At 37.2% G+C, this 26,743-nt stretch overlaps 1 protein-coding gene across 1 annotated transcript in view; it reads left to right on the forward strand.

The window, feature by feature from the left end:
* Positions 1–26,743, forward strand: part of LOC106700117 (glucosidase 2 subunit beta-like) — a 172,095-nt gene that overhangs the window by 109,053 nt on the left and 36,299 nt on the right. The window contains exons 11-12 of the mRNA XM_023345949.1: positions 6,914–6,983; positions 10,314–10,403. Coding sequence (XP_023201717.1) covers positions 6,914–6,983; positions 10,314–10,403 — 160 coding nt within the window. The remainder of the gene's footprint in view (positions 1–6,913; positions 6,984–10,313; positions 10,404–26,743) is intronic.

Below are 26,743 nucleotides of genomic sequence, written 5' to 3' on the forward strand. Positions count from 1 at the left end.
TTACAACTTCCAATATATTTTATTTATTTAGAGAGGAAATACAATAAATAATCCATGTAATATTGAATTTTTCAAAAACTAAAATTATTGTCTAAAATAATACATAAAAGTAAATCTGTTGTATTTCTTTCTGCATGTCATGCTACAGAAAACACAAAAGTAAAAACATCAGCATGTGTGTTTTAATCTTCTGTGTTGCTCTCAAGATCAGAAAAATGCAACAGCCAAAGTAGCCTCTCATCTCATAAAGACAAAGTTAGAGTTAGCATTGTCCTGAAGCTGTCAATAAGCACACCTCTGTTTACAGATAGTTCAACAGTTAATACTGTTTTTTTTCTTTATTTTCCTGCAACACGTTAAAACATTACAGGTAAAACAAAGAATGATTTATTTTGTAAGTGAAGCCCACGTTCTGAAGTGCCTGCTTTTATCAGCTCCTATAATGATAGTTGGTCAGTCAACGCATTCATTCTTAATTCCAGTACACCCTCGCTGCTGTGCCGCGTTTGTCCTTCAACCACTTTAGGGGGAAAAAAAAAAAGAGTTTCAGGAGAGCGTGGGAGAATGAATAGAAACCGAGTCAGTCACAAGGCTATGAATTGCACTGATAGTTCAAAACATGATGCTATTTCTGCCAGCTACAGTTATTCACTCAACCCTAATACAATCAGACACTCCAACACAACGATTATGCGGAGGGCGAGATTGACCTCTCCTCAACTCCCCGAAGCCTGCGCTTCACTTTCAGAATTTGTGTGATTTGGACAGAAGAGGAGAAGAATGTAAGAAAAGGAAAATGTAGCACCGACTTGTCTGATAAAATGTTTGGCTTACGGCTTTATTCTGAGGCTCATTCTACGTCTAGTGACTCTTTAGTATTAATTAATCATGGATTTTGCCTGTTAGGCGTTGAAACACTTTACATGGAATAATAAAATTATGCCACTTTCAGAGGAAAAAGGCAGCTTTTCAAACCAGTGAAACGACTTTTTGTACTGGGATGAGCCCTGTTAGCGCTACCTATTAGGTTTTATAAAGCAGTTTTAAAGCAAACCAGAGATGGTGCTGGAGCCAGTTCTTAACTGATCCTTTGGAGAAAAAAACTGAGAAGAACTGGTTTTGTTTTCCACTGTCAGGGAGTCACCTGGTCCCTATTATTACATCATTTTAGACATTTCTGCCAGTACACTTTTGGTCCTCCCTCTGCTATATTTAGAATTACATTAATTTCTGTGCTTTCTGAAGGATGGTACTGCATTTTGTGACCCTTGAAGCTGGCATGCATAAAAAAATCCTAATTGGTCCACATCTGTTCTAATTTTCCCAGTCTGGTTTATAAATGTTGCTTTAAGAAGCAGTCGTTGATTGTGAACACGTTACATTACTGAATGGTATTTCCAAATTGCATTGTATTTATTAATGGAAATGCATAAATAGCAGCTGGTGATACAGAAAAAACATGTTCATGTCTTGTAAATGGAACCGCAAACAGGAATTTCACTAGTTGGATTTATAAACATGCAGCTGGTGATGCTGGAAGACGGGTTTCCAAACAGCTACGTAAAATACTGGGAGTTTTTATATTTTACCATAGTTATGGTAAAATTCTGGCAACCACAACTACCGGTATTTTTCCATAAATTAGACAATTTTTTTTTACAGTGCCGATATAAATTAACTGCATGATGAGTGACAGTTAAAAGATTTAAAACATTATTAAGATAAATAGTAGGCAAATATGCTTTGTTCTTTGGTGGGGAAATTGAGATGTACCAATGTAAAGTGACAGACAAGTTGAAGAATGTAGATTTACACAAAAATAAGAAATAAACAAAACTAAAAATAAGTTCATTCAACAGTGATGTGAAAATAACAGCAGGAATATTATTCAAAATGTTAAAAACAGCACAAAAAAACAGCAGGGATGGAATCACTGTTGAGTTTGTTGGACACAGTGATGGTTACAGAGTCTCATAGCTGCTGGGAGGAAGCACCTATAGTAAGCCTCCTTTGTGCACTTAGGATGCAACAGTCTGTCACTAAAGGAGTTCTCCTGTTCTGTAATATCTTCGTTCATGGGGTGAGAGACATTTTGCAACAGTGATGCTATTTTATCCAGAATAATTCTGCTTCCCACTGCCTGAACTGGGTCAACAGAGCAACCCAGGACAGAGCTGGCCTTCCTGAGGAACATATCTAACACAATTATGTTGTGTTGTTTCACTACAAATCTGTGTTTTTAAGCATCCTAAAGGTAAATGCTGTCATTGTTTTTCTTTTAAATTACAAAAACTAAAAGCCATCTTAAGTCAGTAGGCTTAAACATGGCACTGACTTAAGACTTCACATTTTATCACAATGTATTCTGGCATTTATTGTGATTGCAATATAAGTTTTGATAAATAATAAAATATAATGCAGACCTTTTTGGTATAAATATATACCAGTCTATACCTCACAGGCAAATATATTACTCTAAAAAAAATAGTCTTTTCCATTTTCAGTACAGATTTTTTTTCAGTGCATCAAAACTATTGAATAAGCAGTGCATCAATACTTTCAGTTTGACAGGCTTTTAATCAGATTATTGTCTTAGTTTCACCTACATATCCCCACAAGGCATTGACATCATTTTTGATTGTTTTTATCCTTATGTCTTGCTCTACCTTCTGATTAAAGGGCACTCTGTGCTTTGTTTGTGCAATTAGAACTAGTTCGGTGAAGAAAAAAAAATCTTCTTCCCAATTTGTTGCATCTTTTATACATTAGGGTATAGTAATTCTCTGCCTATAATTTAGTCCTCACCACTTAGCAGTCAGAGCAAGCTCTTGAGTTGAAGAGAGATGCTGAGAAAATGGAGCTTGAGAAAGGGAGGTGAGGGTGACAGCGAGGCTGTTAGGAGCTCATGCTGAAAATATTGAATCCAAGGAGAACGTTGAAGTCAAAAGAGAAAATGGGTATTGCAACATAGCGCAGAGTGAAAGTGTTTAAAAGTGGACTGGAACAGACGTGGAAGCTTTTAGTACTCTGCCATTATTTTAAAGAGCAGACTTTTAAATAACAGACAACAAACCACCCTCCTACATGCGCCCGCCGGTCGGCGTCGTCTCTAGGTGTGTGTTGCTTGCGTGAAGCATGGGGGAATCAAGGGTGGCCTTCTCTGCATCAGCTGTGCTGCATCGAGCACGGCCGTGGCGGCGCGTATCACCGGCTCTCTCAGGTTTCTTTTCTTAGAACTGCAGAGGAATCGTCTCGCCTATTGATCCACTCGCATGTAAACACAGTATCTTCGGTCTCTGGCTCAAGGTATGTATACACAGGAGATATTCTTGGGGGGGGGGGGAAGAGGAGACGGCGTACACTACGCTCCGTGTTCATCCTTTTCTATTTTTGTACACAGCTTCTGTGGTTTAACAGCTCTCCTTATAGCTTCTGGTAAAGTGCTGTATAGGAGAGAAAAATATCCACTGGTCAGCTTAGTTTTACTGTGAAAACATTTGTCCTGAATGCTCCACATGAATAGAGTGTCGATGAAACCTTCTCATCAATGTTAATAATGCATGTGATAAAGTGGGCTTTAACATCACATCATACCTGTGGTTATAATGTTGTCCTTGTCTGATAGTGTAAGAAGAAACATAGGCTTCGAGTTATGTAGAGAGATAATGGCTGCAGCAGCAGTTCAAATGCCACCCACATGGGGTTTTGTGCCTCCTTTTGTCTTTGTTGAGCTTAGTTTTAGCTGTACGAGTAAAACAAAATCAAGAAAGGCACTGAAGGGAACGTAAGTGGTGATTTTAAGTGGTTTAAAGGTGACAAAGAAGAATATCCTATTCCCTTTTAGTGCTTTAAAATCGTCCATGATCTTAAAGCACTTCACATCTGTATCGGGTTTTGCAAAAAAGAAGTAGTAGTGTTTGGGGATTCATACAATAGAAGGAACATGCTAATTGGTATTCAGGCCAGTGCTGTCACAGCTTCCCACTTGGTTTCTTTGCCACGCGCAGATTCTTATCCGTTGCCACAGCACCAGGCCCCGGTGAGAGTTCCTCCGACGTCAGCGGCGAACCTGTCCGCTTTCAGAAGCCCCACTAAATCCACATGTCCAACGGCACCAGGCGGTTAAATTGGAGTCTTTTAAGCCTGTCCTCACTTCTATTTTCAGCCACCTTCTTTCTTTGCCTTTCAGGGCCTTTTTTGTTCGCTTTTAAGGGCTGGCATGGCTCAGGCACAAATGTTCTGCATGCTTTTACTGTCGAGTAATCGGATCCCTCTTTTAATGAAAAAGGAGTGCAATTATGTTCGCATCATGAGTTATAGGGCTGTCACCTGGTAGCATTGTCTCATCGCTTCCTATCTTTGGAGGTTAATGTATATTCCATTATTTCAGATTGTTTACCTCTTCAGGTATCATTTGCTTTGACAGGTTGTTCACGATGTTTTCGCAGAGGCTGTCAGGAAATGTGTACATTTGTGGATTTAGTGAGCAATTTAAAAAAAAATAAAAGGCAGGAATTCAGCAAGGACTGAAACATTGTCTATTTAATTATACTAGAAATGTTGCTGTGCTGGTGTTCCTACACACCAAGTCACAATATGCTTATAAAACAAATTGGAGGGAAATAAACGGCTGATTTTTATTAATTAATCCAATCCTACTCTGACTATGAGGTAAGAAAACTATAGCAGGATTTAATTGTGCTTACAGCTCTGATATTCAAGATGTGTAAAAATCCTTGAGATAAATTCATCTTGTATTGCAACAAGATACAGTGGAACCCAAACAACAACCATCTGCGATTAGCTGAAAACTACAAGTATTTGAGATCCCTTCTATATCTACCAATTTTAATAGTTTAGCCACCATATATACTTTACTGTGCATTTATACGCAAAATGGAAACCATTCTTGCACTATCATAGAACCTACCACAACCTTCTGTATCCACTCTTAGCGGTAAAGCCAATCAGTGGCATGGAAAATAAGTTTACACTCCTGGATTGGCTTCTCTCCAAATGCCAGCCAATAGCATGTCAGGTGACATTGCTCCTTGGCATTTAAGTTGCCCAAGCCACATTTACTTTCCAATATTTAAGGCAATGTACAATCTCCTATAATTTTACATCAGCTCATAGCCAGCTGGATCTTTGACCATTTTTCTTGGTGAAATCTCTCCAGATTTTCAAAAATCCTGGACTAATTTCATCTTCGTTTCAGTTTTCTTCACAGGATTTTGATATGATTTATCCAAGGACTGTGAACTCCATGGCGAATGGTTGCTTTACTGTTTGCTAAGCCATTACTGTGTTGATTTGGCCATATGTTTGGGGACATTATCCTCCTGAAAGACCTACTGATATTTTCTGTTTTTTGGCAGAGGCCACTAAATTTTCATCTTATTTTAAAAATAATCTATCTTCGTAATACAAGAATTCATAACAGCAGGTGAAATATTCACACCATGCCTAACTGAAATGTTTGTCGCTGAATAGACCCATCTTTGAATCATGTGATCAAAGCGGTCAATTTCAGTCAAATTCCCAGTAAAGCTGAGCAGGGGGTAGAACATAAAGTGAATTTATGGAGTGAGACACCAGAAAATCACTTTGGTGAACCCAAGTTCTGACTGATTCCTGCAAGTTCTCTAATGGTGCGTTCACACCAAATGTGTTTTGAGCGCCTAGTTTACACTGAGAGTCTATGTGGAGGTGCGTCGAGGGCCCGTCAGACTCGTCAGAATTGCTCTAGCCGTTGTCTTCCGTTGCTGGCCTAATTGCCGGAATCTACGCTGCAATCTATACGTTTGACGCGTCAAACGCTTCAAATTGCGCCGTGCTAGACGCTCAAAATGCACCGTGACTCGCCCTCGACGGGCCTCTACATGGACTTTGAATGTAAACCAGACCCCCAAAACACATTTGGTGTGAACGCACCATAAGAGTGAGCTTTGGAGACTCTGTTATAAGCTTGAGTTTTCCTCCAACTGTTTGTCCTGGTTCCAATTGTTATTAACTTTTTAATTGTTGCTTTGACTGTAGATATCAGCAAGTTCGAGCCAATTTGTTACATCCTGAACAAACATTTAACAAGGTGAACACAACCTTACTTTACAAGCATGTTTTCTTGTGTTTCCCATTTTGACGAGAGGCTTGCTGAAATGTCCTGTCACTTTACGTTTACACCCCAGTCAGACAGGAGGTCGTCACATGTTTCTAATCAAATAATCCAAAATTAATGGCTACATCTCATTGATTTCCTAGTTGTTGATAATAAGTCATCAGCATGTTTTGCTTCTGACTGGATTTTGTCCAGTTGAAACAGGTTTTAGAGAGATGTGTTGACTTTACAGATATGTGTATGAATACTAATGTTTCCATATCGGACAAAAATATTTTTAAAACAATCTTGAGATTTAAAAGAAATAATTTGATGAAGGTTACAGATTCCTCTTCAGTGGTTGCATTTGTATTTTATGTTTGTTTCAAATGTTTCTATTCTCTATGTCCCCACTCGTGTCCTTGGATAAGATACTGAATCCCACTGAGGCCCCTCACAGTGTTTTCCTTGTCTAAGATAAGCATATTTTAAATGAACACAAGGTAATGTGCATATGAGAAAGATGGAGATAAAAGTGACAAACATGCAGTAATTGCTGCAGCTCTCCCTCTCCCTCCGACTTCGTTTTTTCTCTCTCACAGTCTCAGTTAGCACACTTTTCAGTGTGAAGAGGCTAATAAGCTCCTCATTCTGCACTTAACGCACCTGAAAATAGCACGCTCATGTTTATGTGCAGCCTCTTGCAGTCCTTAAAAATACCGCCCTATATTTGGAGAGCGCTGTTTGGCAACACGCAAGGCGCCCAGTCGCAACAACTCCGCATTGTTAATTTGTCTGACCTTTTGTTTTGTCTAGCTGCAGAGTGGGAGGCTACCAACTTGAAGAAGGTGGAGGAAGCCTACGAGACAGTCAACATGGAAATAAGGTAAGAGAAAATAAAGAATTAGAGGGGGAGGTTAGCTTCTGTTGTCACATAGTTACGGCTGAATATTGAACACTTTGCACTTTGCGTGGATGATGCATTTACTTCTCACTTAGCTACTGTAAGCAAATTGGAAAGACATCTACCCAGGACTTAAAATAGACTCCATCCTTTTGTTCTATAGGAGTGTGGAAAAGCTGCACAGTAATGAATTTGTACTGTGTGACACCTAAGGCTAATTTTAATGAAGAAAAACAAACTCTATTTGTTGCCTACTGTGCTCTGTGGGGTAGGCCTTTGGTTAACTTATTTTAGCCAGCCTCTGTTTCAGTTATCACGGATTCTTAGTGGCACATTTAAAGACAATTATGGCTCAAATTAGCATTGAAAACTCTGTAATTTTCTTTTGTTTTAAATTTTCAAGCAGAAAACATATCATCTCCAGTTCTAATATCACTGGAGGAACTTAAAAGTGTCACAAAGCCTGGTTAAATACCAGGTTTTTATGCAAAAACTGAAACCATGATTATCTTTTTCACCTTCAATTTGACCTGCATACTTTATACTTTTACCAAACACATATTTTTGAGGGAGAAAACAATAAGAAATGCTGCAATAAGCAGCTTGTATAAGTGTTTGTTGAAGCACCTTTTGATTCAGTTTAAGCTTCCAGTCAAATTTGATTAGAATGCCACATCTTGACTTGCCAGTTTTTGCCCACTTTACTTTCCAGTACTTTTCCCAAATATGTTACATTTTGAGGACATCTTTTGTCAAGAGCCTTCTTCAAGTGACCCTTCACATCTGCTGCCAGATTAAGTTATTAACTCTCCTTAGACCTTTGTAAAACTTTCATTTCCCCGTCATGAAGTCATTATTTTGCAAAGTTTGATCAATGCTTTAAATTGTTGTGATGTTGAACAACAAAATGCCCCTCCATCTTTAGCTTTCTAGCAGACATATGAAGGTTATTGGTCAACACTGACTTGTGATTAATAGAACTACTCAGAATTGCAGGTGGAAAAAGTCTGGAAGTTATTCCCCATTAGCTTTAAATTATTTATACTGGTTTCATTTTCTTTCCATCACAACAAACAGAGTTAACGGTTGGTGTGGACTTTTTAAATCCATGCTATGCAGTCACTATGATGTGTTTGCAACTTTGGAAAAAGTTAAAAAGTTACAAGTAGGTTTGTTTTTTTTGCAACAGTCTTAAAATCACCCTTCAAATTTTGACAGCAACTGCATCGAAGTGATTGTTTTTCAAAACCCTCATTTTTATTTCTGTTGGTGATTTGTCTTCTAGAAGAATGGTAAAGAGATCATTTCCCATGTTTTTTTGTTTTTTTTACAACTGCAAGCAATCCACTATAGCAGTGGTTCTCAAATGGGGGTACGCGTACCCCTGGGGGTACGTGGAGGTACTGCAGGGGGTACGTGAAGCTTTTCAAAATATCTTTAAAAAATCAGTAGGCTCCTCATAATAAGTCTTGGGAAAAATTATTTTGTAAAAAGTTCAATAAAATATAAATGTGTGTTCATGCACTGAATTTTATATTCAGTATTTACAGGGTATTTACAGCACTGTACCTCTTTTTTATTCCAAAAATGTTTTGCCCGTGTCAGGGGGTACTTGACTAAAAATATATTTTTAAGGGGGTACATCACTGAAAAAAGTTTGAGAACCACTGCACTTTAGCACAGTCATGCAACAGAAAGACAGCAAAACCTTGTTCCCTTCTAAAGCAACATAAAACATGCAGACATTCGGAGGTTTATCTCTGTTACACTCCCTCTGTGAGATGTTTCCACAAAGCTCTTAGCCCAACAGCAACGGCTGGTTAAGTAATTTCCAAGGCCCTTTGGGCTTGCAAACGGTTTATTACCATTAAAGAAGAGAGTGCCAAGTACAGTGATGGCAATTACCAAAAGGTCAAGATGTTTCCACAATAAACAAAGGCTTGTATGAGGCAAAAGAGGAAATAATGAGCTGGTTCATATTGTTGGTCTATTTTACTCTAGTCTCTCCTGTTCAGACTACTATCTGCTATGTCCATGTACTGTATATTAATTGTAATAGCACTGGTAATAAAATAACAAATATCTAATACAAAAGTCTTTTTTTTATCGAATATCGATATACAAAAACAAAACTTCCATTCTGTCATACCTAATAAAGTTTGAAACGCTAAGCACACTCCACTCAGACCCAGTTTAGCAATAACTTGATATTAACATGATATTTCTCTAACATCACTGTGTAGAAACTCTGAGACGCTGGTTGCTTCTCCAAGTCATTGCTGAAGTCTTTCCATTTTGACACGGTGTTAATTCACAGCTTTATGCTTCAGATAGCGTCCTGCCTACATCTGTGCTGTATGACCAGTCAGTCAGTAATCAGCACCTGGCTAATTTAGCTTTTAGTTTTTAAGTCTTGTTAAAGTAGCAACGGCGTACTTAGTTTTTCACACATTCTTTCCTTTCCTGGTTCATCTTTGTTAATAAATAAAGATGGTTAGATTTACGTAAACTCCCTGGTAAATCCCATATTATTTCTACAATGTCCCATCACATTAAACCTTCAAACTAATCACAGGTGTTCTCTTTTCACCATGCCTGTGAATTCAGAGTACTCGCTCTGTCTCTCCCTCTCCCTCCCCCTTTCTCTCTCTCATGCTGTGAAGGGAAATTTACTCATAAAATGATTCAGTGCATGAATGTCATGACCTGCGCCCTTACTGCGTATCACATGCACATAGGGTTACGCAACCTCCATTGCTTCTTTCACCCCGATTCATCCCCCAACACTACCTTACCTTATCCAGAATCACCTTCCTTAGACATTTGTTAACCCCGTTCACATGTACGTGTTATGAATATTTAAATGAGGGCTTATGCACCGTTAGAGATACGGCTCACTTTCCTTATCTGCCATTAGTGAAGAAGAGCAGTCCTCAGCGGCTAAAATACTAGAAGACAATGCATAGAAATGGGATAATGAGGTAGCCTCATAGTGTTTGATGAGACTATCTCATCAAACACTAGGCAAGAAATCAGTTACTAAAACAGGAAAGAGAAATAAAGCCTCTCCGCCAGCACAATTCAAAGGCGCCCAACAGTTTTTAAAGCAACCTTTAAACATTCTTTGTTGTGCTGTGCATTTTTGCTACTAAAAGAATTTCACAAATTGGCTTTGGGCTTACTGTTAAACATATCTCCCAAATGCATGGCTTCCTTAAACAGCCCTGCTTAAATGTGTTTAAAAATATACATTCATAGTTGAAATGTAAGTAAAGGGAAAAAGTGATGCACTTTGTGATTTTGTTTTCACAGTGATCTACAGAAGAAGCTGGAAATAGACTATGGGACAGATTGGGAGTATTTGTTTCTGAACGGCCAGTGCTACAAGCTGAAAGTGTATGAGTAAGTACAGACTATCTTTTATCACTAGGGGTTTTTATCTGTGGCTCGACTTCAGTGCTGACAATATTTTTGAATAAGAGGTTGCATATAAAATATGAAATTCAGTTCAATTCAGTTTGTTTATATACCACCAATTTGCAACAAAAGTTGTCTCAAGGCCCTTTACAAAAGAAAAAGGTAAGGTTTCTGTGTGATAACCTCACAAAGCACTTATGACTAAGAAGATAAACATATTGGGAGAAGTTGCTTGAAACTAATTTGATGACTATGTTTTAAGAATGGAAATCATCAAAAGGCATTAAACTATTAAAAATTCCAGCTCAACAACTCTGAGTAACTTCAAGATTCAAAATGCTTTATTTATCACATGTACAGTTAAACAACTAGAACTTCTTCATAGATCATTGTTGGGACTATCGTCGGTCTGTGTTCAGACTGATCTGTTTTAGTAGCCGCTCTGGCTACTTAATAAAGGTTCATCTTGTTATTTGCAGCTTTAAAATAGCATGAGAAATATGCTAAATGGACTTATTTAGTTTCTGCACAAAGTCTGGTTTAGGTTTTTCATTACCTGAATTTAGTGTAAGAACAGAAAATAGTAGTACCTTTCTTTCAGCCAGCTGACCAGGAGTGTGCCTGAAGTGGACAGAAGAGAGAAAAGGCCTGTGTCGCTACAGTGGACAGGGCTCAGATTTAATTGAAAATATGAAGCTAAGATGGAAATATCTATGGATCCAGTGAATCAGTGTGTTTATGAGTACTAAAATAAAAATCATTAGCTAAAGTGCGCCTTACTTACAGGTTGTACTCGTGGGTCAGTAGAGGTTTCCTTTTGCTTTTGACCCACTTAGACTTACTTGGTTCCAGTTGCAATCAAGATGAAGATGGAAAGATTATAACATAAGATAGTAACTTTTTACAAAGTGACGTTCGAAAAACAGAATTGAAGCACCAATCTTTTGGCTTGACAGTCAGCCTGGTGGAACAACAGATGATGAATTGCAATGACAGGTAGTCACTGTCATTTATTCCAGAATGGAATAAATTACAACATTTGCAAATTTTCTATTGATGGTTTCTTCTTCTTTTTTTCCTCTTTTCTTTTTTTTAACATAATATTAGAATCCTCTTATTTATGGTAATGCTGATGACTCTTGGGTCCCTCCCAAATAAGTCTAGCTTGGACCTCATCCTCTTTGCAAGTTGGCATGCAGCTCACTGGACTGAGATGTGAGCGGGTTTGAAAGAAGTATCAGAGAATCAGCATGACAACCAGAGGCTGAAAGCTATCTTATTTTGTGCAGCTGTAAGAAATAAAAAGCCGTCTGTAACAAAAGGGAAGCATCTCAATAAAGACCTCCCCATTTAAAGGTTGATAATCTCCAAGCTCCAAGTCACCCCAGAGAAGGCAAGCAGCTAAATCAACTAAATTTAATCAACAGAATGAGCTTCTTTTACTCTCTCCCGCTGCATCCCTGTGGCCCCTGCTGGGGTAGAATCTGTTCTCCTCAGGATTGCTTGCCAGCTGGAGTTTTAGAAGCCTGTGGGTGGTTGCAGTTTAAAAAGAAAATTATCTGGGATCTGCACTATGCTGTCTGCACAGCAAATACATGTTCCAGGCATCTGTGGCTTCCCCGTGCACCGATACGCCAAAGTGATTCGTTTGCTCAGTTTGTCATTTTAGAGGGTAGAATCTGAAAAGCAAGGGTGCAGTTCTTACCTATGAGCATAAAATGGGTCTGTCTGAATGTTTTTTAATATAGACAGTAATAAAAATGTGGTAGGTTCAAAAATGTGGCTGTTTTGAAATGGCTGTTTCTGCCAAATTAGCTGTAAAAACACAACAGTAAGTAAATATACATCCAACTACTGGGAAAAAAAGAGTGGTGGGATTAACACCCATTTATTAAAATTGGGACTCATCCTGTACTTGAAATGTACAAGAGGGATTACTTTTTCAGTTGATGAAGAACCCATTTCTTTAGTTTGAAGTCAGCGTAGTTCTATTTATTGATAAATAATACAACTCTTCTTCAAGCCCTGTTTTAAGATTATAAGACATATAGTCTTTAGCTAAAATATATGCAAAATGATTGTATTTTGGGAAGCTGAAATATCTAAGCACAATGCTACTCGACATGCTATTAACTGGCGTTTACAAAGCATCTGGTCCAGGAGCAACATTTATTTCCCTTGACACTAATTGGCTGTACCCCCAAGAACAGAGATAAGGACCGAAAATGTTTGCTTTGTATGGAACATCCATCCACCCAGTGTCTGTTTCTTTTGGGTTCCATCATTAAGCTAGCCTGGTAAAAACCAGCCCATTTTTCTATGCTATTTGATTCGTACAGACAGTCTGGACTATTGGATATTGAGAAACGATGGTGTCCTGGAGGAGGAAACTCTATCGAAGTTTTAAATGTCAGAAAATCTCCAACATCTGGCCGCGATGTTTATAATGCCAGTTTGCTACTATGACGCTTACCAGAAAGCGTGACCAACACTGAATGGCTTTGTTCACTTCCACCACTATCATTGCTAAAACTACCGGCAAACTGAAATGCTAGCAGAGCAGAAAATTGACGTCGCCGTTCACAATTTCTCCTTCTGTTCGCTGATTGGCCCAACTGAAATTCTACCAGAGGAATCCACTTCAGGGAGAAAAAACCCCAGACGGAGCACTGAAGTGAAATAAGAATCAAACAAAATTGCACAGGAAGACGATCATCAGGCTATCTACTGGCCTTACCACTGTAGAAAAGTCTAATATAAATTATTTTTAGCTCCAAACTTACCGGTATGTATTTATACTTTAAAATGTATCTGGAAAATGTCTTAGACGTCCAGGTATCTAATATTGGAACATTTTGGAATTCTACTTTTGAAAATGTGGATCATTGTGGAGACTCCCTATATTAAGCTTTGTTAGCAAATGCATGTAATGAACAGACATTGAAGAACATTGGAATCCTCCAGACTATGCCGAAGTTTGTAAAACTCCAGCTTCAAAATATATAAAGGTAACAGGTTGGAGAGCAAACACAAATCTAGATGAGCTTGTCAATACAAACTGTTTACAGATCATGGTCCAAACCTGGAGAATCTTACAAGTCAGCTGACCTGAGTTTTTGTTGAGGTTCCTAGAAAAAAAACATTGGGTTGTGCCGTAAAATATTTTGGAACATTAATAAGGCAGTGATGGATTTTGAGTTTAATGTTCAGTCAGTGTTGTATTGTCTACTTGTGTTGCCTTAGTTGGACCTTTTGGTCATGCGATTTAGAGAAACATGCCGCTTTCCTCTTCCCACTTCTCTTTTCTACTGGCCTGCTGGCATCAGACGCCCTGTGATTTTTTTCTGCCTTTATATAAGGAGCACAATAAACACCAATATCAAGTTTATGGAGGGTTTCTTGACCTACCAGCACACTCTCAGCGATGTACCAGTTCTCCTCTTGTCTCCCCTGTGTCCTTGCTGTTTGCCTTGAACTGTGATCTTAAGAAGAAATGACATTGACAGACACTCAAACCCAAAGCTACAGAAAGCTTTGGGTTTGCTCTTCCTCCTGTACCAAAGAGCAGCAGAATAGAAAAATAGAACAAAGTTCCAGTTTCAAGTTTCTTTGATCATTATTGATGTTAAACCGTGTCAGATGTGATTATTGTATTTTTCTTATTGCTAATTACGGTACATTATTTTAATGAATGGGGAACGCCAGTTTATTCTTGCATCTTTCTGTATGTGTTTTATTTGAGGATATTTACTTTTGCCTTGCAATGAATGTTTTCACATGTTTGTCATTATTCAACCACAACCATCAATGTTTTATTTATGTACTAAATTACCGTGTAACTGTGACATGGGGAAAAAAATGTATACATTGCAATTTTTTTATTGAAAAGCAGCTCAACCTCAGTGAGCCTCTGTTGACAGCAATTGTCAAAGCTTTGCCACACATACTCAATTGAATGTAAATCTGAACTTTGACTAGGTTATTCCAACATATAATCAAAGCGATGCCACTGTAGCTGTGGCTCAAGGCTCAAGTTTTTCAGATCCATTGGCAGGTTTGTTTTACAGGCAGCATTTTGCACAAAAGTAAGAAAGTTACATTTTGGTCTCAAATCAGAGGAGACCAAATCCTGACTTTATTTCTATAACGTCTTATCGAGACAGTTAGTATTTAATTATTATAATTTTTTGTTACTCTTTCATAAAGGCTAGATTTGATGGGTATCCTACTGTCCAATCAACAGATTCTGACACTTATACTGTGGATCTCTGCAGCTCCTCCAGTTACCATGAGCCTCCTGGCTGCTTCTCTGATTAATTCTCTCATTAATGGTCTCATTGGCTTCTTGCCTAATACAGGATTGATTTCAAGCTTTTGCTGTCAGTGTTTCATGGTGATATTTCCAGCACCTTATACAAATCCACACTCCATCAAGAACCCTAAAAGGAAACAACCAAATTCTCCTTGCGGTTCCCAGATCCATATTAAAAAGCAAAGGTCTTTGTGTATTTATTTTAGCGTCCTTTTATCCTCTGGAACAACCTGCCTATCCACAGTAGATTTGTTCAGAGCATCATTTATTTCAAGAAACTCTTCAAGACCCACTTTCAGTCACTGGCTTTTAACCCTAGTTAATAAGAATAAGCCATTTTTATTCTTGAACTTATGTTTTTATGTATTTTATAGACGTTCAATAGTTAGTTATCTACTCTTTGTTATCTATATTGCTTGCTGTCAAGCACTTTGGTGCAGCCTTTGTTGCTATAAAGTGGTGCATAGATGAAATTGACATTGAAAGTCCCTGGCCTTTCAGTTTATGTGGATGGCTGTGACTTTGTAGGTTTGCATATGCACCTTAAATGTTCTCTTACTGACTGATGGATTGATTATTTATTAAGGGCTATTCCAGTAAAAAAGAAATAAAAAAATCACCACACTTTGTTGAGCTTTTGTAAGAAATTTATGAAAATTGTTTTCGTCATCCTCCACTCCATAACTGTGTACTATTTTTTGTTAATATATCACATGAGGTCCCAGTAAAGTACACTGAAGTTTGAGTTTGTGTTGTAAAATAAGGATGAAAAACTTCAAGGGTTTATGAGTTGTTCCATGTAACTTCTTCCAGGTGGGTCTTAGACATTTTATTTTTTGTTATGGTTTAAAATATTCTAACTTTTTAAAAAGGAGCGAGAACGGAGAGAAAGAAACAGCCGTTTATTGTTGAGCATTTTCAAATGAGATGATTAACGGCAGGATCCGGCGCTAGCTGCAGCGTACTGGCATTTTCCACATTGCTTTCTTATCAGTTTCTCAAAAGACCATAAACAAGATGAAGAAATGCTCAATGTCAACTCTGGGTTGGTGCATTATTTAATAGCCTTTATTACTTACTTCTAAGCACCGCAGGCTTCAGTTGCCTTTTGTTTTATCCTATAAGCACATTTAAGGGTTTAAATTTCACCTCCTCAGAAAAAAGTAAAATTACACAAAATAATTTCATTTTATCCACGATGCTCGTCAGAGTGGTGACAATCCTTTATCACAAGCTAGGACTTAAAAACTCAAGTTTCTGCCAGGGAATTGGAAATGAAAGGGACAATTCAGGCGACACAGCCTGGCACAGCGTGAAGGGAGTCCACCCCATAATGAGTACTCAGAGTTCCCCCACCTACAGTAGAGTCTAATATTCCTCCTGTGGATCTGTTGACACTCCTCAAAGCAACTTAAATCGAAAGGGCTGTGATTTATGCAAGACTGTCAGGTCAGATTGACTCAGCCTCTGCTCTCATGTCATAAGAAAGTACAGCACTTCTGTGAGTCACGCCTGCCACTGCGACTCAGCTTCGACAGAGAAGAGAGAAGGATAACGGAGCACAAGTGACACTTCCAACTGTCTGCAGAACATCACATGGCCTTAAGAGCACCAGGTTCTTCCAGACACAGCCGGGAGGGACTGCTCTCAAATAGGAGCATGAGTCCTTAATGTGTTCGCTCAGAGAAACCTGGAAATACGAAGCCATATACTGTAGATCTACTGAGAAGATTCTGTAACAGCAAACCACAAATACTGAAAAGCAGCCGTGACTGGACTGTAAGGCTCTATAAATAGCTTTTGGTTGTTTAAGATCAATTAAATGACAGAAATTAAAGTTAAACGAGCTAAACAATAAAGTTTATGTTTTTAGCTTTAGAGGCTTAGTTTACATTTAAAGTCATGGGAAGAAAATTTGGGTCATACTTCTTTTAAGGGTAATAAATAGGAGTTATTATGATTAACATAAATTATGAAAAATGTTGTTCCTGCCGCTGTTAATAGGAATGAGGCGACTTACATCGAGGCAGCCCAGGTGATTGGACAGGATCTCAACGTTCCTTTACAACTAAAGCCATGGTTCTCAGACCTCAGAATAAATCTAACATTTAATAAAAACTAGCAACTATTAGTAGCCTGTTCACTAATTATCAACATGAGAATACAAAACAGGTTGAAGATCTGTTAGGAAAATAAATATATATGCAGATTCCTAGTACCTACAGTAGATTGTATGAAACCTTTACAATGTTCAAGATGCAGTCATGCATCTTAAACATTAGGATGTTTAAGATGCAATGGCCTGAATTTGAAGTGCCTTGGTGCCTTAGTTGCTTTAGAAGTAAATCTTCTTTGTCGTATTACAAGCCCAATACTCCCCTTTAATCTTGCTTTGCTCACATCTTGTATTTATTTGTGTTCCCTGATGAAAACAAGTCTGAAACCGAGTAAAAATGGACCATTGAGGCAATATCCAACAACCTCTTTTCATGTGTACGTATGTTTTTAGTTTTCTTATATAAAATAACTGACTGCTTATGTTAAGGATAGCATGTGTGCTGCCATTCTGCCTACATGTACAATGATCACTGAAATTGGAAGCAGCAGAAGTTTCTTTCTACTTCCTTTCGTATCATGGATATATCCTTCTCATGAGTAATAAACCACTGGGAATGCAGTTCACACTTGCTCCTACTTCATTCCACCATAAAATAAACTGATGGTTAAAAACTCTTTTCTTCATCTAAATCTAAAGATGAGTCTTGTGATGTGCATTGGGTTGAGATACGTTAACTCCACTGTGTTTTTCTCATAGATAATAATGTTTAATATTGATATCTTTTTTTTTCTGACTTGTGAAGTCAGATTTTGGCTGAATATAGATTCTCTCTTTGGAACTGCAATTTACTGAAACGTATTATCGTGTAAATTCCTGGTTGCACTGCAAATGTGTCTGTGTTCATGAATAAATGGTTTCAGTGAGAAACTTTTCACTGTCCTCTCAAAATGCAAACTCGTTACAGAGTTTTCTGTTTTGGTCCTTCTCAGGGGCTAAAGTGCCTAAATCGGTTCTTGTTGTCGCAGTGGCGTGATGAAAATCACATCGTTTTGTTTTCACCCTCTTGTCGTCCACTCCTTGTCACAACATCCTGTATAACTTTTTACCAACATTTCCATGCAAAACTCCTGTGTGATTGGTCAGAATTTCATGTGTGTTTCTTTAGAAGGAAAAGCTCCCAATGCCTTGGACTGGGCCGACGCAGCAGGCCGCCGATGTAGAAAGAAACCAGGCCAGGATTTGAACCCAGGACCTTCTTACTGTTAGGCAATTGCACTTTCACACTGTCAACATGCAGCTAATTAATTTCCTTCAGTCTGTCATTTTCCTTTACTTACATGTGTGAAGACTATATGTTTCTCTAAGTAAAGGGACGTTCTTTTGTTTTTTTTTCTGGCTATTATCATTGGCTTCTCAAACATCATCCCACGTCAAACATGACAGCACAGTCACTGTTAGGCAGGTGTGTGTGCTGTTATGAACATCTCCATTTCAACAGTTTGTGTACAGTACATAGGACAAATGGTGCTTTGGCATTTTTACACGTATATGTCTGGCTAAATATAAACAAAGAAGAAATATTTATTGCTAAATGTAACACTTTTTTCAAGGCTTTGTGTGTTCCCAAGCATTAAAGCAAGCACCAGACATACTACCATCTCAGTACCCTCCTGCAGCTTTTGCTTTCTTTAATTTAATTTAATTTAATTTTGACCACAGATACAGGCCCAACAAAGCATTTTCTTCACCACTCTGGTATCTTACCGAAGGCATTGTAAGTACTGTTCGTCAAGGACGGAATATTTAAAAATGTTTGTGCTAATAGAGAGATGAAACACAGTACCAAAGGGGTAGAGCAAGGTCTGTAAACTGTTACTGATAAATTTATGTTCACAAATTAAAGTTGCTTTATTTTTCATCCCATTTAACCTGACAGGAAAAATTAAGTTCAGTTTCTATTTATGTACAAGTGCAGCCAGTTCAGTGACAGTGCAATTGCCTAACAGCTGAAACACTGACTTCTTTTAAATCTCGACTAAAAACCCTCCTGTTTAGAATTGTATTTGAAATGTAATCAATTACAAATTTATTGATGGAACTTGACTTTATGCTGTGTTTTGATTGTTGATTCTATCTTGCATTGTGTTTCTGTGTTTGCAATGATGTAAAGCACTTTGAAATGCCTTGCTGCTGAAATGTGCTATACAAATAAAATTTGATTTGATTTTGATTTGACACCCTTTAAGGGGACAAACAGGTGTTTTGCTTAACCATAATTAGAATGTTGTTCAAATAATTGGTTCTGATGCAGCTAATAATAATGCAAGTTGTTTCCTCAGAGGAGGACCTCCTTGTGCTATCTATATCTTTTCTACTTGGTCGCGCTTAATCAATTTTCAAAAGCAGACATGATGGAAAGTTAGCTTTAAAAATTTCACATGCTGTCAGAGATTATAGTTGTACTTTTTGCTTTAACTACATAATTCAGACAGTTTTGTTTTACATCACAAAAGGCATGCAAATGAACTGTGCTGCCTTCCCTCGAAAAGAAATAAGAAAATTAAGTTAGCGGGTAACTTAGAGGGATGTTTTGGAGATATGGAGTAATGATGTTTCCCTTTGTTCTGGGAACAAAAACAAAGCTGAAAGAAGAGGCGGTAATCGGGTTTGGAAACAGCGGCCCTCTTAATGTTTCCCAGAAACCCTGCTGAGGAGCACAGACAGCATATTTTCCTGCTGAATCACTGCCTCCCTCTCACAATTGTGATTCAGTCCAGCTTTTGTCTGTCAGGATGCTGTTCACTTCCTGTAGCCAGCTGAACCCACATAAGATTCCACCCAGTCCGCAGCGGGGGTGGGCATCTAATGGCGTGAAAACTTTAGCTGTAACCCTGTAGAACTGTGAGTCAGTTAACTTGTGCTTGACAAAATGTTACTGTCATCACTGTTGGAGTTGCCAAACTTTGACTCTTCCTATACATTCAAGTTCTTATCATTTCTAAGATTTTCCGCGGTTGATGAACTAATTGGGCTTAGACTTGTGACACCTTCCAGTTATCTTTATCTTAACAGTTATTATATAATATCGATGCCTGAACAATTGATATTCCAAAGCTGGGGCTGCGATCAAAACTAGGACAAGGAAGCTTAAGCGGATCTTAAAATGATCTTTGTTAATCTAGATAATTTGAAATAGAGCTAAAAGAACTTGCCTGGTTCCTATCTGCAGCGCTGTCATTGCTTTAGGGAATAGCAGAGAATACCTGAGAAACTGGCCAAGTGTATCTTAGTTGGGTGAATTTGTTAGTGCATCCAGATAAGATGTTCCTTATCATATAAACTTTACCTAAGGAGCAAGTGCCACCTTTGCCAAACACAGCTTCGGGTTTCAGGGTGTGGATGAGTTGATATGTATGGGATGAATGGGATGCCATCTCACAGCAGCGTGTGACCAAGTTGGTGACCAGAATGAGAAGGAGGTGCTAGGCTGCCGGGGCTGTGTATAGTTCTCCTACGCATCACTTAGGTTTGGGAGAAGAATACATTTAAATGCCAGTTTTTGTCTTCAAATTTTATTTATACAATCCAACAAATAGTCAGTTCTGCACTTAAAATAGTCTAGGATGAGAAGAGAAAGAGGAGAAGTCATTTTGTAACACATTTTCTGATAGACCTAACATACAAAATACCAGACTATACAACTTTCTGACTTAAAAGCCTATAAAAGTTGGTTTTGAGTTTTATGGGAGCTGTTGCGTAAATGGTATATGTGAACAACTCAATTGTGCTCATTGAACTCCAAAATAGTAACACACTGAAGGTAAAGTATGACTCAGCAAGAGCTGTAGCACAGTTTCAATGTCGCATCACAGTGATGAATGCCTTTGCCCAGGAGACAGGTTGCTGAAATGCTCTCTGTTTCACACCAGATACCTTTTGTAAAATATCTTTCTCCACTAAAATCCAACAAAATATAACAGGAAAGCCATTTCAGTGGCATTCTCAGTCTTGTGAATTAACTTTGACCACAAACCAAGCGAATGGTCAGCATCAGGTTGGATTCTGTGGCCATCAAAGCACATCTGGGCTACAGATACGCTGCATCAGTTGATTTGTTTTGCTGGTATCTCATTGCAAGGTCTGTGGTAGTATGTTTGTCTTGAGGAAATTTCTTTGTCAGGTCTGATGGGCTGCAATTATATACTTTTATTAGAAATTACTGAGCATAATTTCGCTAAGAGAAACCAGGGGAAAGGAACAAAAGACAACTAGTATGTCTTATTTTTGTTTGTTTGTTGTATGGTATTTAGTCATTAAATACTTTAATCCTTTCAACATTCCACCTATTTCTTTCGGGGCACAAAACAAGTAGTTTGCTGGTGACTAAATAAGATAAAAAATTGACCAGATAGATTATTTAACTGAAATTTACATTCAAGAAGTTCTTGAGTTGTTTTGTGTTTTGTTTCTGGGTTTGCCTTTGTTATTTTTGTTTTGATTAAATCAGTTTTGTTTGTGTGTTACTTTAGTTCAGTTCATTCTTAGTTATTTTGATCTTTATTATTTATTTTGTGTATTTTAGATGGATTTTGTCATGGCTAGATTTGTGTCTCTTCCTCAGTCTGCCTTCTGCTCTCCCCTAACAGCTGCAATCTGTTAGTTAATCATTCGCAGCCCATTGTTCCAGCAATCATATTACATTTTGTTTCAGATGGTAAAATCATGCAAAGAAATGTTTTCATTTTCTGTAAGCAGAACATTGTCATATTCACCTGTATATACTGTATGTGTCTAAATGATATGCTTTACGGAAAGAATTTATTTACTGACATAACTAAACCTTTCTATAATCATCTAATTTATTGAAAATTGCTGTATACATAATCGTTAGTAGATTTCTGTAAAGACTCCCTATTACAACATGCGCTAACTTTTCCAAAAGTTAGTGACTGCCAGTAACGGCATTAACTGAATCAAGTGCATTTGAACTGCAACATTATTCGAAAAACTTGACAGTAAAATCATGAAAAGAATTTAAGAGTTGAGCTTCAGGTAAAAATCAATCAAGGTAAAAAGTCTTTGTTGTCTTTTTCCCAGAGGAGAAGGAGAACAAAATGCCTCGGTGTATGAAAATTATCATCCGTCTACAAAACGATGTTTATCTCATATTTATTTTCACGCTGCTTCTCATTTGTGGCTCCTGCTGTGGCAACTTAGACCTCCCAGAGAGATCAGCCGAGTTTATTTTATCTAATCAAGTCTAATGTGATCCAATTCAGCAACTGTAAGAACTCCAGTGAAAGTGCTATTGTCATCTAAATAGTTGTTTTTTTCAGGTGATCCTTTAAAATGAGACACTGCAAAGTGGTTTCTTGGAAATAAAATCTCTCTATCTTCAACATATGATGACATTTGTCCTTTACCATCAGTCCTATAATGCATACTTATGTCAAGCCTGGAAGATTTATTCGCAGTTTAAAAAATCTTGAGTTTGAATTAATTTTGAAACCTGTTGTGCTTACTGCAATTATTTTTGTGTGGAACAAACAAAAAAAGCTATTTTAATTACACAATCTTTGATTCTAAATTTGCAAATGAGCATATTTGTTTAGATTCAATAAAGACATAATTAGCATTTGAATTAGATGTTATTATATCTGTAAATAATGCCCAGACTGAAAAATGTGAAAATTGTTCAGCCATTCTATGAAACGTGTCCACGCCAGAATCAATGTTCAAATGTTGAAAGCAACAAAAAGTTAATTGGCTGTAATGGTTCTGATCTACAAACCTTGTTCCCCTGAGCCTTTAACCTTAGTGCATTTGACCCAGTTAACATGAATTTGGACATAGCGACAACGGAGAGAAATGGAGCAAATTATTTTAATGGACTTTTCTCACTGATCTAGCTCACCAAAACACAGATAATTGATGGTGATATTTAGGGGAGAGAAGGCACAGCTGAACCCCTCAGCCTCAGAGAAAGGTAGATGTGTTAGTGAGATGTTCAACACGGAAAAAACAGAAAACAAGACTAAGTGCTCCAGTTGAAAACAGATCACGTTTAAAATGTCAGTCGATAAAAATGGAGCTGTAGAAAACACAGTTCTTCTCAAATATAAGACGAGTTGTCATCAGAGTATTATGTCCAACCCTGTGAACTGTCGTTTTATGTCGGAGCTGCTGCACAAAATCATTTTGTTTTACTCATCCAGTGAGTTTAAAAGTACATGTATTTGGGATGTGGCAGCGAAACTATAATGTTGAATGTTTGATACCAAACTCGGAGTTTAAGTCACTACAGGTATAGTGAAGCCAAAAAGAAATGAGTCAAATGTTGGAGATTGCTCACTTTTTTAACAGATAAATGTCACAGAAACAGGAAATGAAAATAAATCACCTTTTCTTCTACTCTATGGCAGCAAGTAGTGATCACAGTACAGTCTAGTGAAAAATTAAAGCAGCCTTTGTAAAACTTGTATGCATATTTTGACATCTGGACAACTAATATTGATTCTGACAACAGAGAATTTCTAGTTTCAAGACTGAAGTAAAGACCTGTTAAAAATTACAGTAAAACACATTTTCAAAAGCTGCCAATTTTGATGAGAAATTAATTAGGACACCTCTGCATTAGTTCCAGTTAAAATGGCTAAAATCACAAAGCTATGTTACATTTGTTAAATATGACTAGATTTGACATGCTGTATTTTAAAGTAACTTTACTCTTTTTAAGTATTTAGTTTTGTGTGCTGTGTAGCATCCACAGGACCTAGTGTTGGGTAAAAACAAAGTAGTTGCAGCAACATTAAGAACAGCACAGACTGTACAGAGTGAATTTTGTTAACTGAATCAGAGGCTTTACGCACACAATCAATCAACAGACATTTACAGACTGGTGAAATGCAGTCGCAGCAGATGTGGAGCTTTGAATTGAAGATTTTTCAACGACGGTCTTTAACTTTGACTTAAACCAATAAAAAAAGTATTTCCCTTCTGCATGCTAATATTTGGTAAAACCAGTTTGTATGAAAATATGTAAATTGGCAGTTTGACACCACATTAGGAAGAAGCATGCGCTTTAAACTTTACTCATATGGCATAACCTTTAAAGAGTATGTACAGCATTTTTTTTTTTTTTACAACTTTTGACATATTTAACAAGCGTTCACCAAACTCAGGCATTGGTGCCCAGTAGCTACTTAGATCACAAGAGGGAGCGAGTCCCCAGATTAAAGATGAGTCCTTAAGGGGGAGAGTTATCAAAACATTTCTAGAGGAAATCCTATAAAAATCTGTCTCAAAGCAGTAGCTTGGACACTTCCCAAATCATAACCCTACTCAGGGATTTTAAAGCGATCTGTGGTGATTCCAGTCAAAATCAATTTTACCAAACACATCAATTTTACCAGTTAAACAGATATTTTTTTGATATTATTGTTTAGAAAACTATTTGTGTTATGTTTTAAGAAAGTTCTGTTGGCCATCTCTGCGGTAAAAAGGAAATTTTATCAATGACTAAAAAAATCTTACATTGTTTTTATTTTAACAACAAAATATAGAACTATAAGCTAACATAACATCTAGCAAAATTATTGTGAATTGTTCCAACTGACAATATAAAATAAGAAGGTGATAGTTGTGAAAAGCAGAAGATGACTTCAGGAAATTCAGTTTGGTCAAGCTTGTGATAATTTATTGAATCAGTAGTTTGACATTTTGGAAAATCTCCATCTGTTTTTATTTTTATACATTTATGTCATAATCCTTGGTGGGTAAAATAAAGACTATAGCCTGCCTCTTAGTCCTCTTTGTTCAGAATAAAAACTTGAATTTGAAAGAGCTGTTGTGTCGTGACAATGGAGGTTTCTCAGTTGCTCTGTCGAGACATCTAATCATTGGCTTAGCTCTTATTTTCACTTTTAGTGTGGGAATTCTAATTATCACCTCAAGTTATGTTGAGTTAGATTTCCCAACACATTTTAGCATTAAGAACCATTTTTACACCTTTGAGGAGCAAAAGTGAAATTATTATTTTGAGATAACTTGCTCCACACCTTCTTATTAAGGTTTCATTGGCAGAGTAAAAAACAAGTCCTTCACAGTTTTTTTTGGTTCCTGTGTAAATAAATAAATTGTGTATTAATAAGAACTCTAAATCTACGTCATTCTGTAGGTTAAAATCTGACTTACAGGAAAATAAATACAAGAATCTTATATGAAGATGAGCTGTGTATATATATATATATATATATATATATATATATATATATATATATATATATATATATATATATATATACACAGAAGGAGAGTAAGCTCTGGAATAAATCAACAGACCACTTAAAATGATCAGTTTCTCTGATTTTGCTTTTTATAGGGATATGTTTGAGTAAAATTAACATTGTTATTTTATTCTATGAAATACTGAAATGTCTCCAAAGTTCAAAGCAACATTTTTTATTTATTTGCAGAAAATGAGAAATAGTCAAAATAATGAAAAAGACGCAGTGCTTTCAGACCTCAAATAATGCAAATAAAACAAGTTCATACTCATTTTAGAAACTACAATACTAATGTTTTAACTCAGGAAGAGTTCAGGAATCAATATTTGTTGGAATAACCACGAGGTTTTCAATGGTCTCTTAATTTCTTCTGGAGTTGAATATATGAAAAACATACACAGTTTATAGTTTTATATGATAAACAGCGAATATGAACACGCAGCTCTAACACTGGCCTTTTTCTATCCATGTTCTGTTATATTAAAAACATAAAAACGTTAAGCAGGAGCAGGCAAGTAAACAACAGTGGAAGCTCAGTCTTATTGAAGTCTTCTGGTGTCATCGCTTTGAGTCTAAGCACCTATTTAAACAGTCAACAGGCTTCCTGACTTGAAGATTTACAACTGCTTGTTTCCTAACTCCTGTCTCAAACTACACAATATACTTGAGGCAGAGACTGACTCCCTAATGAGTTATAGTTCACCTTTTTCCTGGTTGGGAACCTTATGGCTTAAGAGATGAGTCTCTCAGGTTTCCATCTATGCTAAAGTGTTTTAGCCTGCTGTGGTGAGAAAGGAGCTGAGCCAAAATGCAGTACTTTAGATTTATTGCTCCATCTACCTTCCAAGAGAACAAGATTAGTTCTTAGTTAGTTTTTGCACAAAGGAGTCAGTAGGAGTGGTTCTGGCAACTTGTCTTGATGAGTGTGGAACGCCTGTTTTTAGAGGCTTTCGGTGCCGGTCCCGTAGGGAGGAGACCCATGAGGAAGAAGAGTATTGTTGGTAACACAGATGGACGGATGGATGAATGGGTGGAAATGAAATTAGTTAAAAATTATCAATGGGAACAGAATATTCAACCCATTGAAACAAACAAACAAGAACCAACAAAACCTCACCTCAAGAAGGAAAACAATGGTCTTTTCATACCTAGAGATTTTTTACACACTCTGTTGAAATGATTCTCAGTTTTGTCTTGGAGTAGATGAAACAGAGGCAGTACGACCAATATAATATATTGAATGTCCATAAGCAGCTTTTACATGTTTGTTTGTTTTTTTTAAGCTGAATAGTCATTGTTCATGTGTAGACTTGAATAGTCTACAGATGAAAAGCAAACTTCAAATTGGACCTTTTTAGCCATACATGCTGCCCAAATTCAGCCTAAGCAAAGACATTGGATTCAGACTTTTAATGGCATTTACAAAGTTGTCTAAGTGGAAGGCAAAATCAGCTTTTCATTGTCTTTTTAAGGAATTTTAACGCTGGGAACAGATTTCATGCTGTTGTAGTTGGTATGAGCCTTGCAGTGATACTATCATTTTCCTGGAGATACTAGAGATTTTCCTTTCCACCTTAATAAAACTCTTAAAAACTCAACATCTCCTTTTATGTTGCCACTGCATTATTACCTGGTAAATGCATGTCACTTTGCGGTTTACTTTATGTAT

The sequence above is a fragment of the Xiphophorus maculatus genome, chromosome 14, assembly GCF_002775205.1.
Source record: "Xiphophorus maculatus strain JP 163 A chromosome 14, X_maculatus-5.0-male, whole genome shotgun sequence".
NCBI classification, from domain to species: Eukaryota; Metazoa; Chordata; class Actinopteri; order Cyprinodontiformes; family Poeciliidae; genus Xiphophorus; species Xiphophorus maculatus.